The sequence below is a fragment of the Grampus griseus genome (genome assembly GCF_964374135.1).
Source record: "Grampus griseus genome assembly, chromosome: 1".
In the NCBI taxonomy this organism is placed as follows: Eukaryota; Metazoa; Chordata; class Mammalia; order Artiodactyla; family Delphinidae; genus Grampus; species Grampus griseus.
In genome coordinates, this window is record NC_139017.1 from 166449771 (window position 1) to 166462270 (window position 12500).

Sequence of the window (12500 nt, forward strand, 5' to 3'; positions counted from 1 at the left end):
GCCGGAACCGGAAGTCGCGCCCCGCCCGGAAGCTGGGAGCGGAGGGGGAACCGGGTTCGAGGCGCCCGGTCTCTCTAGGCCTTGGCGGTGCTCCGCAGCTTCATGATCTTAACCCGTTCTGGTCTCTTGGCCTCCCTCAGTCCCCAGTCCTCCCGACCGTGCGGAGCTTTGGGCACGGCCTAGGAGGTTTTCCGCTGCGGGGAAGGCCTTTGTCTTTCTGAGCCGCAGTTTGCCCAACAAAATGGAAAGAGGATGAAGCAGGAATTGAGACACTCCTGGAGACTGCCGGCAGCTGAGTCAGCGCCCCAACCTGAGGTTACACCCGTAAGCCTTTGCACCACCCAGAGGAAAGAAACCAAAATAAGAGGGCTGGCTGGCTGCTGTTGGCTGTCAGTGGTCTGTATGGCTTCCCGTGGAGTCACTCCAGATGGACAGAGGGCGCAAGTCCGTTAGGTGTCTCCGTGTACCCAAAGAGACCCCCCACCCCCCAGATAGTGAGCATGTGCCCGTGGAGCTTTGACAGTCTGTCCAAGGGGAGACCCCGTGTGCGTAGGAGGCGGAATCTTAGCCCTGTGTGTCTCTTCCAGACTTTCCAGTTGCCATGGTTAAGAACTGAAATTTAGAATTCTTACTAAGCTGGTTTGAGTCAAGGCACACAGGTTAAATAGCACAGCCTGTAAGAGAAGGTGCAGAGATGCGAACCAAGGCAGACTTCCCAATTCACTTTTATTTCTGAAGGGAAGGGACTTGGCCGTCCCGTTCTCCTTCCAACTGGCCTATCCAAAATGGAATGGGCTACGAAATTAAGAGGGGCACCTCAGTGCCTCCTGCTGGGTTATCACCCCAGAGCCAATGTCCCTGGGGAAGGGAAAATGTGCCATTTGTCTTCACAGCCAACACTGGTCAGTAAACTCCTAGATGGCCAGGTACTCGAGTTGGTGGTTGGAGAACCAGAGCTCCTTGCCATGGCCCTACCCCCACCTCCCCTAGCGACTGTGGGCCCTTCTCTCACTCACTCCTACAGTGCAGTCACCACCTTTACCTCCTCTTAGCCTTGGTTTCCCCATCTGTAAAATGAGGGGCATTGAACTAGAGTAAGGACTTCCAATTGTCATTCCTCCCCTTCAGTTCTTTTTTTTTTAATCACATATCTATCCAGTCTTTTATTTAATCCATCTTATTTTTTATTCTTTTTTTGTTTTTGGCCACACCTCGACACGTGGGATCTCAGTTCCCCGACCAGGGATTGAACCCATGCCCCCTGCCGTGGAAGCACGGAGTCCTAACCACTGGACTGCCAGGGAAGTCCCTGCCCTGCCCTTCTAAAGGCACCCATCCCATTCCTTTATAGCCTGTTACCCTGTTTTTATTACCTGTTCATTATTCTATCTCATCCACTAGAAGCAGGGTCCACAAGGCCAAGGACCTTGACTGTCCTGTCACCATGCTTCCAACACATACAATTGAGCATGGGCTGGGGAAAAGTTCACTGAATGAATAAATGGGTAAGTGAATGAACAGAGAAGGCTTGGATTTTATGATAAAGCTAATCTGATAAAGACCAGCAGGGACATAGATATAGTTTAACAAAGTTAGGTTGGTTTATTAACTTGCTGCAGCCAGGGAGACAACACCCAGAGGAGCCAAACAAAGGAAGAAACAGGGTTATCATAGGGTTAGGGGGCAGGGTGGAATTTAGGTGGAAATGAAATGAAGCAGTGTTGATAGGCTCAAAGCAAACCTAACTGTGTGGAGAGGGGTTAACATTTGACTTGGGCTGAGAAGCGAACTCATGGTCTTGTTTCCTTGGACACCACAAAGTTGAGATCAATATAGAACTACTGTGTCCAGAAACCCCTTATCTGAAGCTCTGCACCTGGGCTGGTAATCCAGGCTGCTTCTCTGTGTCAAAACTGGCTCCAACCCACCAGACAAGAGGGGAATGTTCTGTTCTCCCTGACATGATTTCAAAAAGTTTCTGACAGTCTCTGGTTTTAGGGAATGAGGTTTCTCAGCACTGTCTTTGGTGTTAATTGACAAAAGAAGGTTTGACAGCTTCATGTTTCACAGGAGTCCCTTGATGCCTCAATCACTTGGATGTGAGGGCCATCGAGTACTCCAGGGTTCCCATGGCAGTATGACCCCAGCTCCCTGGGCCCCATACTACTCTGGGCCTTCATTAGAACAATGAACCAAGTCTCCATCCATGCTTCCCGTCCAGACTAGAATCTCGAGGGTCCGGCCCAAGTCAGGGTCATTCTCCGCTGCCCATGCCTGGCACAGAATACCAGTAGCTGCTCAGTCCATGTCCATTGAATCTAACTGTTGATAAGTTTTCTTTCTTTTTAAAAAATTTTTTAAAATTGTGGTATAGTTGATTTACAATATTGTGTTAATTTCAGGTGTACAGCACAGCGATTCATTTATACATATATATGTATATATCTATTCTTTTTTTTTCTTTTTTTAATTTTTTATTTTATTTTATTTTTTTTATATTTTTTTATTTTTATATTCTTTTTCATATTCTTTTCCCTTATAGGTTATTACAAAATATTGAGTATAGTTCCCTGTGCTATACAGTAGGTCCTTGCTGACTATTTTATGTATAGTAGTGGGTATATGTTCATCCCAACCTCCTAATTTATCCTTCCCCCCACCTCCCTTTCCCCTTTGGTAACCATAAGTTTGTTTTCTATGTCTGTGTGATAGATTTTCTAAATGGAAAGAAAAAGAAGTAGATGGAAAAAAAAAGTGGATGGAAGCATATCAAAATGATAGAAGCAGCTGTGTAAGAGAGGTGGGAATGTGGGTGATTTTTACAAATCTTTCCCAAAGTGGAAGTTTCTAAAACATAACCAGTATGAATGTTCTGAAAAAAGAAAATATAATAGAATTGTTGACTCTTAAGATTAAAAAAGTGAATTTTTTTAAGGTGACCATGTTTTTATTTTTCTTTTTGAATTAACAAAAAAAATTTTTTTAGTTGAGGTAGAGTTGAAAAAAATGAATTAGTGACACTTCAATGATTTTAAGATGAGAACTAAGTTGTTGACATTGTGGTTAAAAAAGCATTGCCACGCTGATCCTTTATCACTTTTATTTATTTATATTTTATTTATTTTTTAAAATTTATTTATTTATTTATTTTTGGCTGCATTGGGTCTTCGTTTCTGCACGCGAGCTTTCTCTAGTTGTGGCGAGCAGGGGCTACTCTTCATTGTGGTGTGTGGGCTTCTCACTGTAGTGGCTTCTCTTGTTGCGGAGCACGGGCTCTAGGTGCGTGGGCTTCAGTAGTTGTGGCACACGGGCTCAGTAGTTGTGGTACATGAGCTTAGTTGATCCGTGACATGTGGGATCTTCCCGGACCAGGGCTCGAACCCGTGTCCCCTGCATTGGCAGGTGGATTCTTAACAACTGCGCCACCAGGGAAACCCCCTTTGTCACTTTTAGAAGAGAATTGAAGTACTGACGTTGTGCATCTTCAAAAAGTGGATTGTTCTTCATGATTTAGAAAACAAAAACAAAAAATTGTTGGTGTTGATACTCTAATCATTACTCAAAAAATTAAATTATTGTCTATATAGTTTTTAAAGGATTTGAATTGTTGATACTTGGAAATTTTAAAAAAGAAATTTGAATTATTCATTGAATTGTTAGCACTCTTAGGCAAGATGTCCTAACTCCCTGTTGGCCATACATGAGGAGGGTGTCATAGAAGCTCTCAGCCTTCCCCTGAAGCTGGGTGGAGGACACTTGAGGGTCCATCGCCCAGCCACAGTGTGGAATTTTACATGTTTGGCTGCCCTTTGTCCTAAAATTGTTTTGGAAAATTGTCTAAGGGCTCTTCCCTGACCCACTGGGAAGAAGTAGATACTGCAGTGCCCTGGGAGCGCCTGACAGTTGCATATGTCATTCAGCATTGTCTCCATACAAATGATTAACATGTCCTGGCTCCAGAATTTCTCCCATCCTCCTCCACTCTCCTGTGATGCAGAGGTCTCTGCTCTGCTGGACTCAGTTCCTTCCTTGCCCTCACTCTGGCCTTGTCAGACCAGTTCTTGGGCTTTTGTAGGAGCTGGAGTGGGGCTAAGGACTGGAGGAGAGGGTTTTGGAGGAAAGAGTTGAGATTCCAGGGGTGGTTTTAGGAGAAAAATGTGTGGCAGTTGTAGTGTGTGGAACCAGGGCTAAGGACTGGAGGAGAGGGTTTTGGAGGAAAGAGTTGAGATTCCAGGGGTGGTTTTAGGAGAAAAATGTGTGGCAGTTGTAGTGTGTGGAACCAGTGGATGGGGAAAGAAAAAAAGGGAATTTTAAGAGATACTGTTGTTACAATCACTTTGGAGAGCAATTTGGCAGTTGGTAAAGTTGAAAATGAGCGCACTCTCCCAGTCAGCCATTCCACTTCTAGGAATATGCCCTAGAGCCACTCTCACATGTGCACCTGGAAATATGTCCAAGGATGTTCACTGAAGCACTATTTGTAATCAGAAAAAATGGGCCCTGCTCTAAATGTCCATCAGGAGGGGGAAAGGATAAATAACTAGTGTTCTTGGGCAATTGAATACTCTACAAAACTAGCAGCAATGAACTGGAGATAGATAAATCAGCATAGATGAATCAGCATAAATAGACGTCAAAAACACTGGGTGAAAATATTGGGTGAAGGAAGCAAGTTGCAGAATAATCCATATGGCAAGAAGCCATGCATGTATTTTAAAAAACCACAGCAATGCAATATATTGTTTATGGATATTTATATTTGTGATAAAAATATAATAGCATGGAGTGAAAGGATAAACACCAAACTCCTTTTATCAGTCAGGATAGGTTAGGTCCATGCCAGTGTAACAAACACCCAAAATCTCAGCAGCTTGTAACAAGACTGTATTTCTTGCTTGTGCTGCATGTCCATCAGGGGGCAGCAGAGAGGCTGTGTTCCACATCTCCTCGCTCTGGGACGAGGCTGATCTGGCGCCACCAGTTACTGAGGCAAAGGGAAATCGTCCTGTCTCTCAAATCTTCACCTTGGCCAGAGCAAGCCACATGGCCAAACTCAACTTCAAGAGGGAAGGTAACAGCTATCCTACTATGTGCCCCAAAGGAAAAGCAGTAATATTTGGTGGATAACCTCACACCCATGGTGGTGAAGACCCCTGGGAAGAGTACAAAGGGGCCTCCACCTGAACTGTAGTTATTTTAGAAAATATGAAGCAAAAATGTGAAATTTGTTCATTGTGGAGGGAGGCTATTTGGGTGTTTTGTTTATTATTCTCCATGTTGTATCTTTTAAACTTTTCAACACTGGAAGCATAATTTTTTAAGGAAGGGAGCAATGGAACAACGTTAATATTAAAAATTGTATACGTGCGTCCTTGTGGGGACCATGCTTCCTTTCATGGTATTCAGGAGAAACGTGAGTAAAAGAACTCGGTTGTTTTTATGTTGAGTTGGAGGCACGGCAGCAGTCTTTTGGACCTCAGCAACAGCCCACTGGGGTCCGACCTCGGTCTCCGCATTGTGTGTGCATCTGTGTGTGCGTCTCCGCCCTGCAGCAAGGGCTCTCCCTGACCTTGTCCTGCTTACCTCTGTTCTCTCAGCCCAGAACTTTCAACAAAGAAGGTGCCTAGTAAATGTTTAATGAATGACTCTGATATGCTCATTTCCGTCTAAATAATGAGCCATTTCAGGGCAGGATCCACGTCGTCTTCCCCCTGTGAGCCCTCCTCAAGAAGAAGGAATGAATGCTTGTTGAATGAATGAGTGACTGCAGTCCTCCTTCCCCAGCCCATCAATGGAAGCAGAAAATGCACAGCCCTGTCAATTCCAACATGAGCCTCCCAAGGGGCTGGTAAGGACAGTATTTCTGCAGACTCTACCATGCTTTTATGCCTGCATTGAAAAGCCAGTGATTGTGCACGTGGCTGTACAACTTCCCAAGACTCACCGGTTTGGGTTTTTTTTGGTTTTGTTTTTGATGTTGATTTTTTGTTGTTTTTTTTTTTCTGCCACACCACGGGACATATCTTAGTTCCCTCACCCGTGCCCCCTGTGGTGGAATCACAGAGTCTTAACCACTGGACCACCAGGGAAGTCCCTCACCCAGTTTTTTTGTTTGTTTGTTTGTTTGTTTGTTTTGCGGTACGCGGGCCTCTCACCGTTGTGGCCTCTCCCGTTGTGGACGCGCAGGCTCAGCGGCCCATGTCTCACGGGCCCAGCCGCTCCACGGCATGTGGGATCTTCCTGGTCTGGGGCACGAACCCATGTCCCCTGCATCGGCAGGCGGACTCTCAACCACTGCGCCACCAGGGAAGCCCCTTCACCCAGTTTTAACCGCGGAAAGTCCTGTGTCCCAGGAAAACTGTGATGGTCGGTCACTTGACACCAACTCCCTTCTCTCTGGGCCTCATTTTTTTCTCATTCTCATATGAGAGGGTTGGTTCTCTTCTCATCTCTACATATCACATCTAAGATTTTAGGAACAGGCCAGAGGGGAAGAGGTGAATCAAAGAAGGAAGAAAGACTCAATTTGGAATTTTCTGAGAGATCTTTATTTTTCACAAAGAGAGTGAATGGGCACTGCCACCCCGGCCTTGGTTCTAGTGGCTTGCAATGGTCTGAAAAAAGAGAGGGGAAAAACCAGAATAGTCTAGTCAGGAACACAGCTTCTGACGCCATATGGAACTGAGTTCAACTCCCAACCATGTTACTCATTGGCTGTATCACCCTGGGAGAGTGACTTGAGCTCTCTGAGCCTCAGTTTTCTCATCTGTACAATGAGGGTAATCATAGTACTTACCTCATGGGGGTTTTAAATTAAACTATTAACTAAGGTGTCATCACAGTGCCTGGCATATGTTTAAGAGTCCATAAATGGTGGCTAAGCCTATTGTCACGAACAGTATTAATCCTCCCTGACCGCTCATTGCCAGATGAGGTTTGCTTTCTCACTGGGGCCTGAGCTTCACTTATCACAGCTTCCACCACATTTCATCATTTTGCTCATTTAATCGTCTGTTCCCCACAAGCCACACATCACTCTATCCTCCATGACAAGAAAAGACCTGGACCAAAGGAGGCACTTCATATACACTTGTTGAAAAAAGGAAGTTCAGCAGTAGCTCAAAGCTCCACCCAGAAGCCCTTGAGATTCTTAGGGCCACACTGCAGCAGAAAACATCCTCAAACCCTTCTGGCATGTGCCCCACTCCCACTGCTGACCTCCTAGGATCAGGATCTGCTGTTCTCACCCATCCCCCCAGCACCTCTGAGAAGAGCCAGCACCCAGAGCCCTCGCTGCTTGCTCTGTCCTGCTTACCTCCTCAATCCAGTCATTGAAGGCCGAGACTCGCGTGAACACTGTGGGCTTCTTGCGGGTGTTGCAGCCAAAGGCAGAAACGAAGCTGGTCACGCCATGGACCTGAAAGGAGCCATCTGCTGCCGGGCAGTTGAGGGGTCCTCCAGAGTCACCCTGGAATGGTTGGAGAGCAGTGGGGGACTGAGCTGTGTCTGAGCTTTAAGGAATTGGTTCAGACTTTGGGGATTTTGAGAAACCCTTCTATGACTTGACCTCTCTGAGCCTCAGTTTGCTCCTTTGTGATGAGGAATGATATATATCTTACAAGATTTTGTGACAATTAAATGAGGTGATAAGTATATGGTCTTAGCGCAGTGCCTGGTAGAGAGGAAGCAATCAATAAATGGTAGTTCTGATTATTAGAACCACAGTTAGTTATTGTTATTCATATTCACTTGTAGTACAGTGAGAGTATTGCTTAATTATAACTTCAGGACCCCAGATTTGAAGGTGACTTCAGAGATCATGGTGTCCATATCCCTTGCTGTACTGATGGGAATCCTGAGGTCGAGGAAGGGACAGTAACTCGTCCCAGATCAAGTCGGTGTGTGAGCTGGGACTAGAGTCCAGAGACCAGAGCTGTGTGCCTGGGCCGCAGTGACTTCCTCCAAGTCCTGCCTGGCCTGGAGGCTTGAATGAGCCCAGCAGTCAAGATTCCTCCCTCTCCTCCCAGGCAGATAGCAGAAGTACCCTGGGCCCTGCACACCCAGCGGAGTGGCTGTAGCCCCGCACCACCTCGGGCAGACGAGAGCTGCTGACTCACATTGCACCCAGAGCGGGTGTCCCCGCCGGCGCACACCATGGTCTTCTTCAAGGCACTGCCCCACCAGTCCAACTTGGAGCAGTGCTCGTAGTCTACCACGGGCAGCAGGGCCTGCTGCAGCTTGTCCGGGAGCGGCCCACTGGCTGTGGAGATAGAGAGCATTGAGCAGGGGCTGTAGGGGTGCAGGGCTAGGGCTGGGGTCTGGGAGTTAGGACTGGGAGCCCCAGAGTGGGACGGGGGGGTTGAGGAAAAGCCACTCTTCCAGTCTGATGGGAAGTCTCCTCCCACCAGGTTATGTGGTCCTGCCTGCTTTCTCCATCAGAACATCTCCAGCACCTGGCACGCAGAAGACAAAAAAATCTTCCATTGAACACATTCACGTTTGGGAGGGGGAGGGGAGAAGGCTGCCTCTGGAGGAGGAATGGAGGAAAAGTGCAAGGATGCTCCTGATGTCGCCCTCAGCGCCCCGCCCCGGGCTCTGTCATCCTCCCCACTGTGCCTATGGCTGGCTGGAGGGGTCAGCACGTACTGTAGAGACGGCCCCAGCCGCTGATGTAGCAGGGTGTCTCATTGGGCAGGATGTCGCCGGCGGGAGGGAGGCTGGCGAGCTGGACCTTGTCTCCCAGCTGGGCGCTGCGCGAGAGCTTGATGAGGGAGATGTCGTTGCTGGGGAGGAGGGAAGAGTCATGGGCAGCCTGGTCCTCCAGCCAGACCAAGCCCTGCCCCTCAGCTTTGCTTAGGATATTTCACCTCCGGGATGCGCCCAGCGCCCCTTCTCCCTCCAGATCCCATGCATTCCTACTGCTGAGCAACTTTAGGAAGCCCTCCTGGCCTCTTCAGCCCACGCTGACCCTTGGCCTTGGTAATCGTCCTCAGCTTTTACACCAGTGGTTCTCACGCATCAGCTGTGTCGGAATCACTGGAGGGCTTGTTAAAACACAAGTTGCTGGAGCCCATTCCAGAGTTTCTGATGCGGTGGGTCTGGGAGGCCCCAAGGGTTCACATTTCTAATGAGTTCCCAGGTGATGCTGCTGCTGCTGGCCTGGGGACCACACTCTGAGAACCACTGCTCTCTTCATCTGCCTGTTTGTCCCTCAAGTAATTGCATCTGGGTCTGATTTTCTCTCCACTCACCCCAGGAGCCCCTGAAGATGGGTCAAGGTCTTGACCATCATGGTCCCTCACTTCTGCGTTGCATTTTCAGGGGTTTTGCACCCTTCTTTGATCCTCTCACCAGAAAAATGCTGAGCTACCCAGACATACAATTTTGCATATGCTTGAGAGGGTTAAGAAGCCCTGCTATGTGTTCTCACCCAGTGATTTTCTCCTTGACCCTCATAACCACCCAGGAAGCCCAGAAGGCCACCCTTGACAAGTGGTCAAACTGAGGCCCAAAGAAGGGCAATGACTTGCCCAAGCTGCACAGTGACTTGGTGCTGGAGCCTGACTCTCAGTCCAGTGCTCGTCCTTTAGCCCACAATGCTGGGAACGCAGGACGCTCTGGATGAATGCCCATTGAGTGGAGGAACCCTTGGATTTGGGACAGGGGTGCCTGAGGAGTCCTGGGTTCTGAAGCCAACCAGCCGAGTGGCCTTGGGGGAGTTCCTGCCCCTCCCTGGGCCCTGCTCTCCCCTCTGTAGGGAGAGACGTTTGGTGTGGGTGATCCTTAAAAGCTCTGTTGGCTCCGACCCTCAGCATGTGGGACCTGGGCTCAGGCTGCTGGCCCAGCTCCACTGTCCCTGGGAATCTTCTCAGAATCAGTGTTGGGTCATAGATAGACCAGCAGAGGAGCCCCTGGGTCCCAGGCCTGAGAGTTCACTCACCCACAGGACACGCATTTGGGGTTCCAGAGTGGGTGCACGAAGAGGTCCCCAGCATTGACGGGGATCTCCTGTTCGGGGCCCTCTTTCTCAGAGCGGTCATACTCGCCCAACACCACCTGGTAGGTCAGGGAGCTCCTGCTGGCAGAGGTGACATGAGTACAGGCCTGACTGGCCTCCCCCCTCCCTTCCCACAGTCCCCCACTGCCCCAGCCTGCCTGGGTCTCACGCAGGGAGGGGGCAAGTGAGAGAACTCACGAGATGCAGTGGCCCGCTGTCATGACCCAGTCAGGGGCGATCAGGGTGCCTCCACAAGTGTGGTAGAAGGTCCCGTTCTTTTTATACTGCAGGGAGACCTGGTGGCAAGGGAAGGAGGAGCCTGAGTGGTCTGGGCCCCACAACGAGGGCCGCTACCCGTGGCTGTATAGGTTGTGCACTGCACAACTCTAGAGAGAGTCATTCACACAGAATGGCGCCTCTGGAAATGTGCAGTGCCTCGCCCACACAACTGTACCATCCACGGCTGCTTTCATGCTACAGTGGCAGAATTAAGTCATTGCAACAGAAACCACATGGCTGACAAAGTCTAAAATATTTACTCTCTCGTCTTTTACAGAACAAGTTAGCTGACCCCTGTTGTAGACCAGTGCCATCCGTAGAACTTTCTGTGATGATGGAAATGTTCAGTATGGTCCAGTATGGTAGCCACTAGCCACATGTGGTTATTGAGAATTTAAAATGTGGTTAGCATTGAGCAACTGAATTTTTAATATTACTAAATTTAATTTAAATTTAGGCCTATGTGGGAAAAGAATCTAAAAAAAGAGTGGCATATGTATATGTATAACTGATTCACTCTGCTGTATACCTGAAACTAACACAAATAAATCGACTACTCTCCAATAAAAATTAAATAAATAAATTTAAATAGCCACATGTGGCTAGTGGCTACTGTGTTAGTGCAATGAGTCTAGTCCTCTGTGCTCCCTTCACTGACCTCTATAAAGCCCTTCATCCCTTTATTGCTCCAGACCTTATAGCCCTGTTGTATAGTTTGAGGGGTCTAGAAATGAGTCCCCCCAATCTCACTCCTTAAACATCACGCTGAACTTCCACCATTAATGCACCAACCCTTGGGTCAAACACTGCCCTCCCCCCAGAGTCTACTTTTAACTTGCAAACAGCCCAGTGAGGGTTACAGATTAAATGGGCAAAACTTCCACGTGAAGTAGATTGTCCAAGGGTTTCCTGGCCTTTGGAGACTGAGGTGAAAACTGGAAACAGCACAATGGGGTCCAGAATGAATATCCTGCAATCAGAGCGTGGGGTGCAGAGCCCATGGTGGGAAATAGTGCAGTTGGTATTGCTCTTACCTGCCAGGGCCAGCTGTAGGGGACCGCATCCTCACCATTGACAACGCGGGAGGAGAGGCTGTAGGAAGTCTGGCCAAAGCCCGAGGCTAGAGGATAGAGTAGAAGCGTCAATCAGCTAGAGGGTCCCCCAAAGCAAAGAAGAGGTCTGGGTCCCAGTCCTAGCTATGGCACAAACAGGCTGTGAGATCCCATACAACTCCTTTCCCTATCTGAACCTCAGTAACCACATATGAACAATGAGCATTTGGACTAGAGCAGGGATTTCTGGACTCCCAGGAGTCTAGGGAGAGAGATGAACATGTGGCTTCCTTTCATGGCAGGAATGAAGGAGTTGATGCACTTAGAACCGTGCCTGGTACCCAATGAGCCCTTGAGAAGTGATAGCTATTGTCGTGAAGAGTGGTGGCTTTGGAGTAAGACTGCCTGGATTCAAAGTGCAGCTCTGCCCCTGGTTCTAGGATGGGCTACTTTACTTCTCTGAGGGTCAGTTTCTCTACCTGTAAAATGGTGATAATAGTAGTACTGACCTTAAGGGGACTGTTGTGAGGGTTACATGAGATAATATACGAAAATATCCTTAGCGTTCTGCCTGGCATATAGTAAGCACTCAGTAAACATTATCTGTTACCATTCATTATTGTCAGTCAAGAGACGCTGCTTGGAGGAGGTAGCCCTGAGCTGTAATGTAATAGGGCAGAGAGTCCAGGAAAAGGCTAGACCACAGGATATGGAGTGCAGTAGGGGGAGTGTGAGAGGAGAGTTGGAGGGTTAAGCAGAGGAACAGAAATTCCAACCCAAGCAGTCTAACCACAGACCCCAAAGTCTTTCCCCCTAGACTTTGTTTACCACCCACGTCGAGGACTCCCACCGCAGACCTTTGGGTCCCCCAGTCTTCCTCCTGAGCTGGTCTATCACCCACAGCTTCCCCTCTATTCTCCTGCTCCAGCATCAAGCTGACAACCTCCACAATCATGCCCCAGATACAATCTGGGACCTCTCCTATGGAACCACGTATTGGGTTTGCGAGACTCAGGGTGGGTTGGTAGATTTCAAGGGCTCCTGGCATGGGGCAGCACAGGCTGGGGTCTTACCAAGGGCCACAAATAGGAGAAAGCTCAGCAGCCGGAGCATCGTGGGTTTTGAGATGGTAGGAGAGAGATCCATAGCCTGAGGCTCTAATATAGGGCAGA

The 12500-nt window shown here is 48.5% G+C and overlaps 1 protein-coding gene across 1 annotated transcript; it reads right to left on the reverse strand.

Moving 5' to 3' along the window:
- Positions 1-6596: 6596 nt before the first annotated feature.
- CELA3B (chymotrypsin like elastase 3B) lies at positions 6597-12441 on the reverse strand (the record flags this gene model as incomplete). Its single annotated transcript, XM_082673882.1, has 8 exons — positions 6597-6614; positions 7316-7468; positions 8118-8260; positions 8647-8783; positions 9941-10075; positions 10196-10293; positions 11311-11396; positions 12402-12441. 8 exons carry the CDS (start codon positions 12439-12441, stop codon positions 6597-6599), a joined length of 810 nt encoding a protein of 269 aa, XP_082530008.1.
- Between the last annotated feature and the right edge of the window lie 59 nt (positions 12442-12500).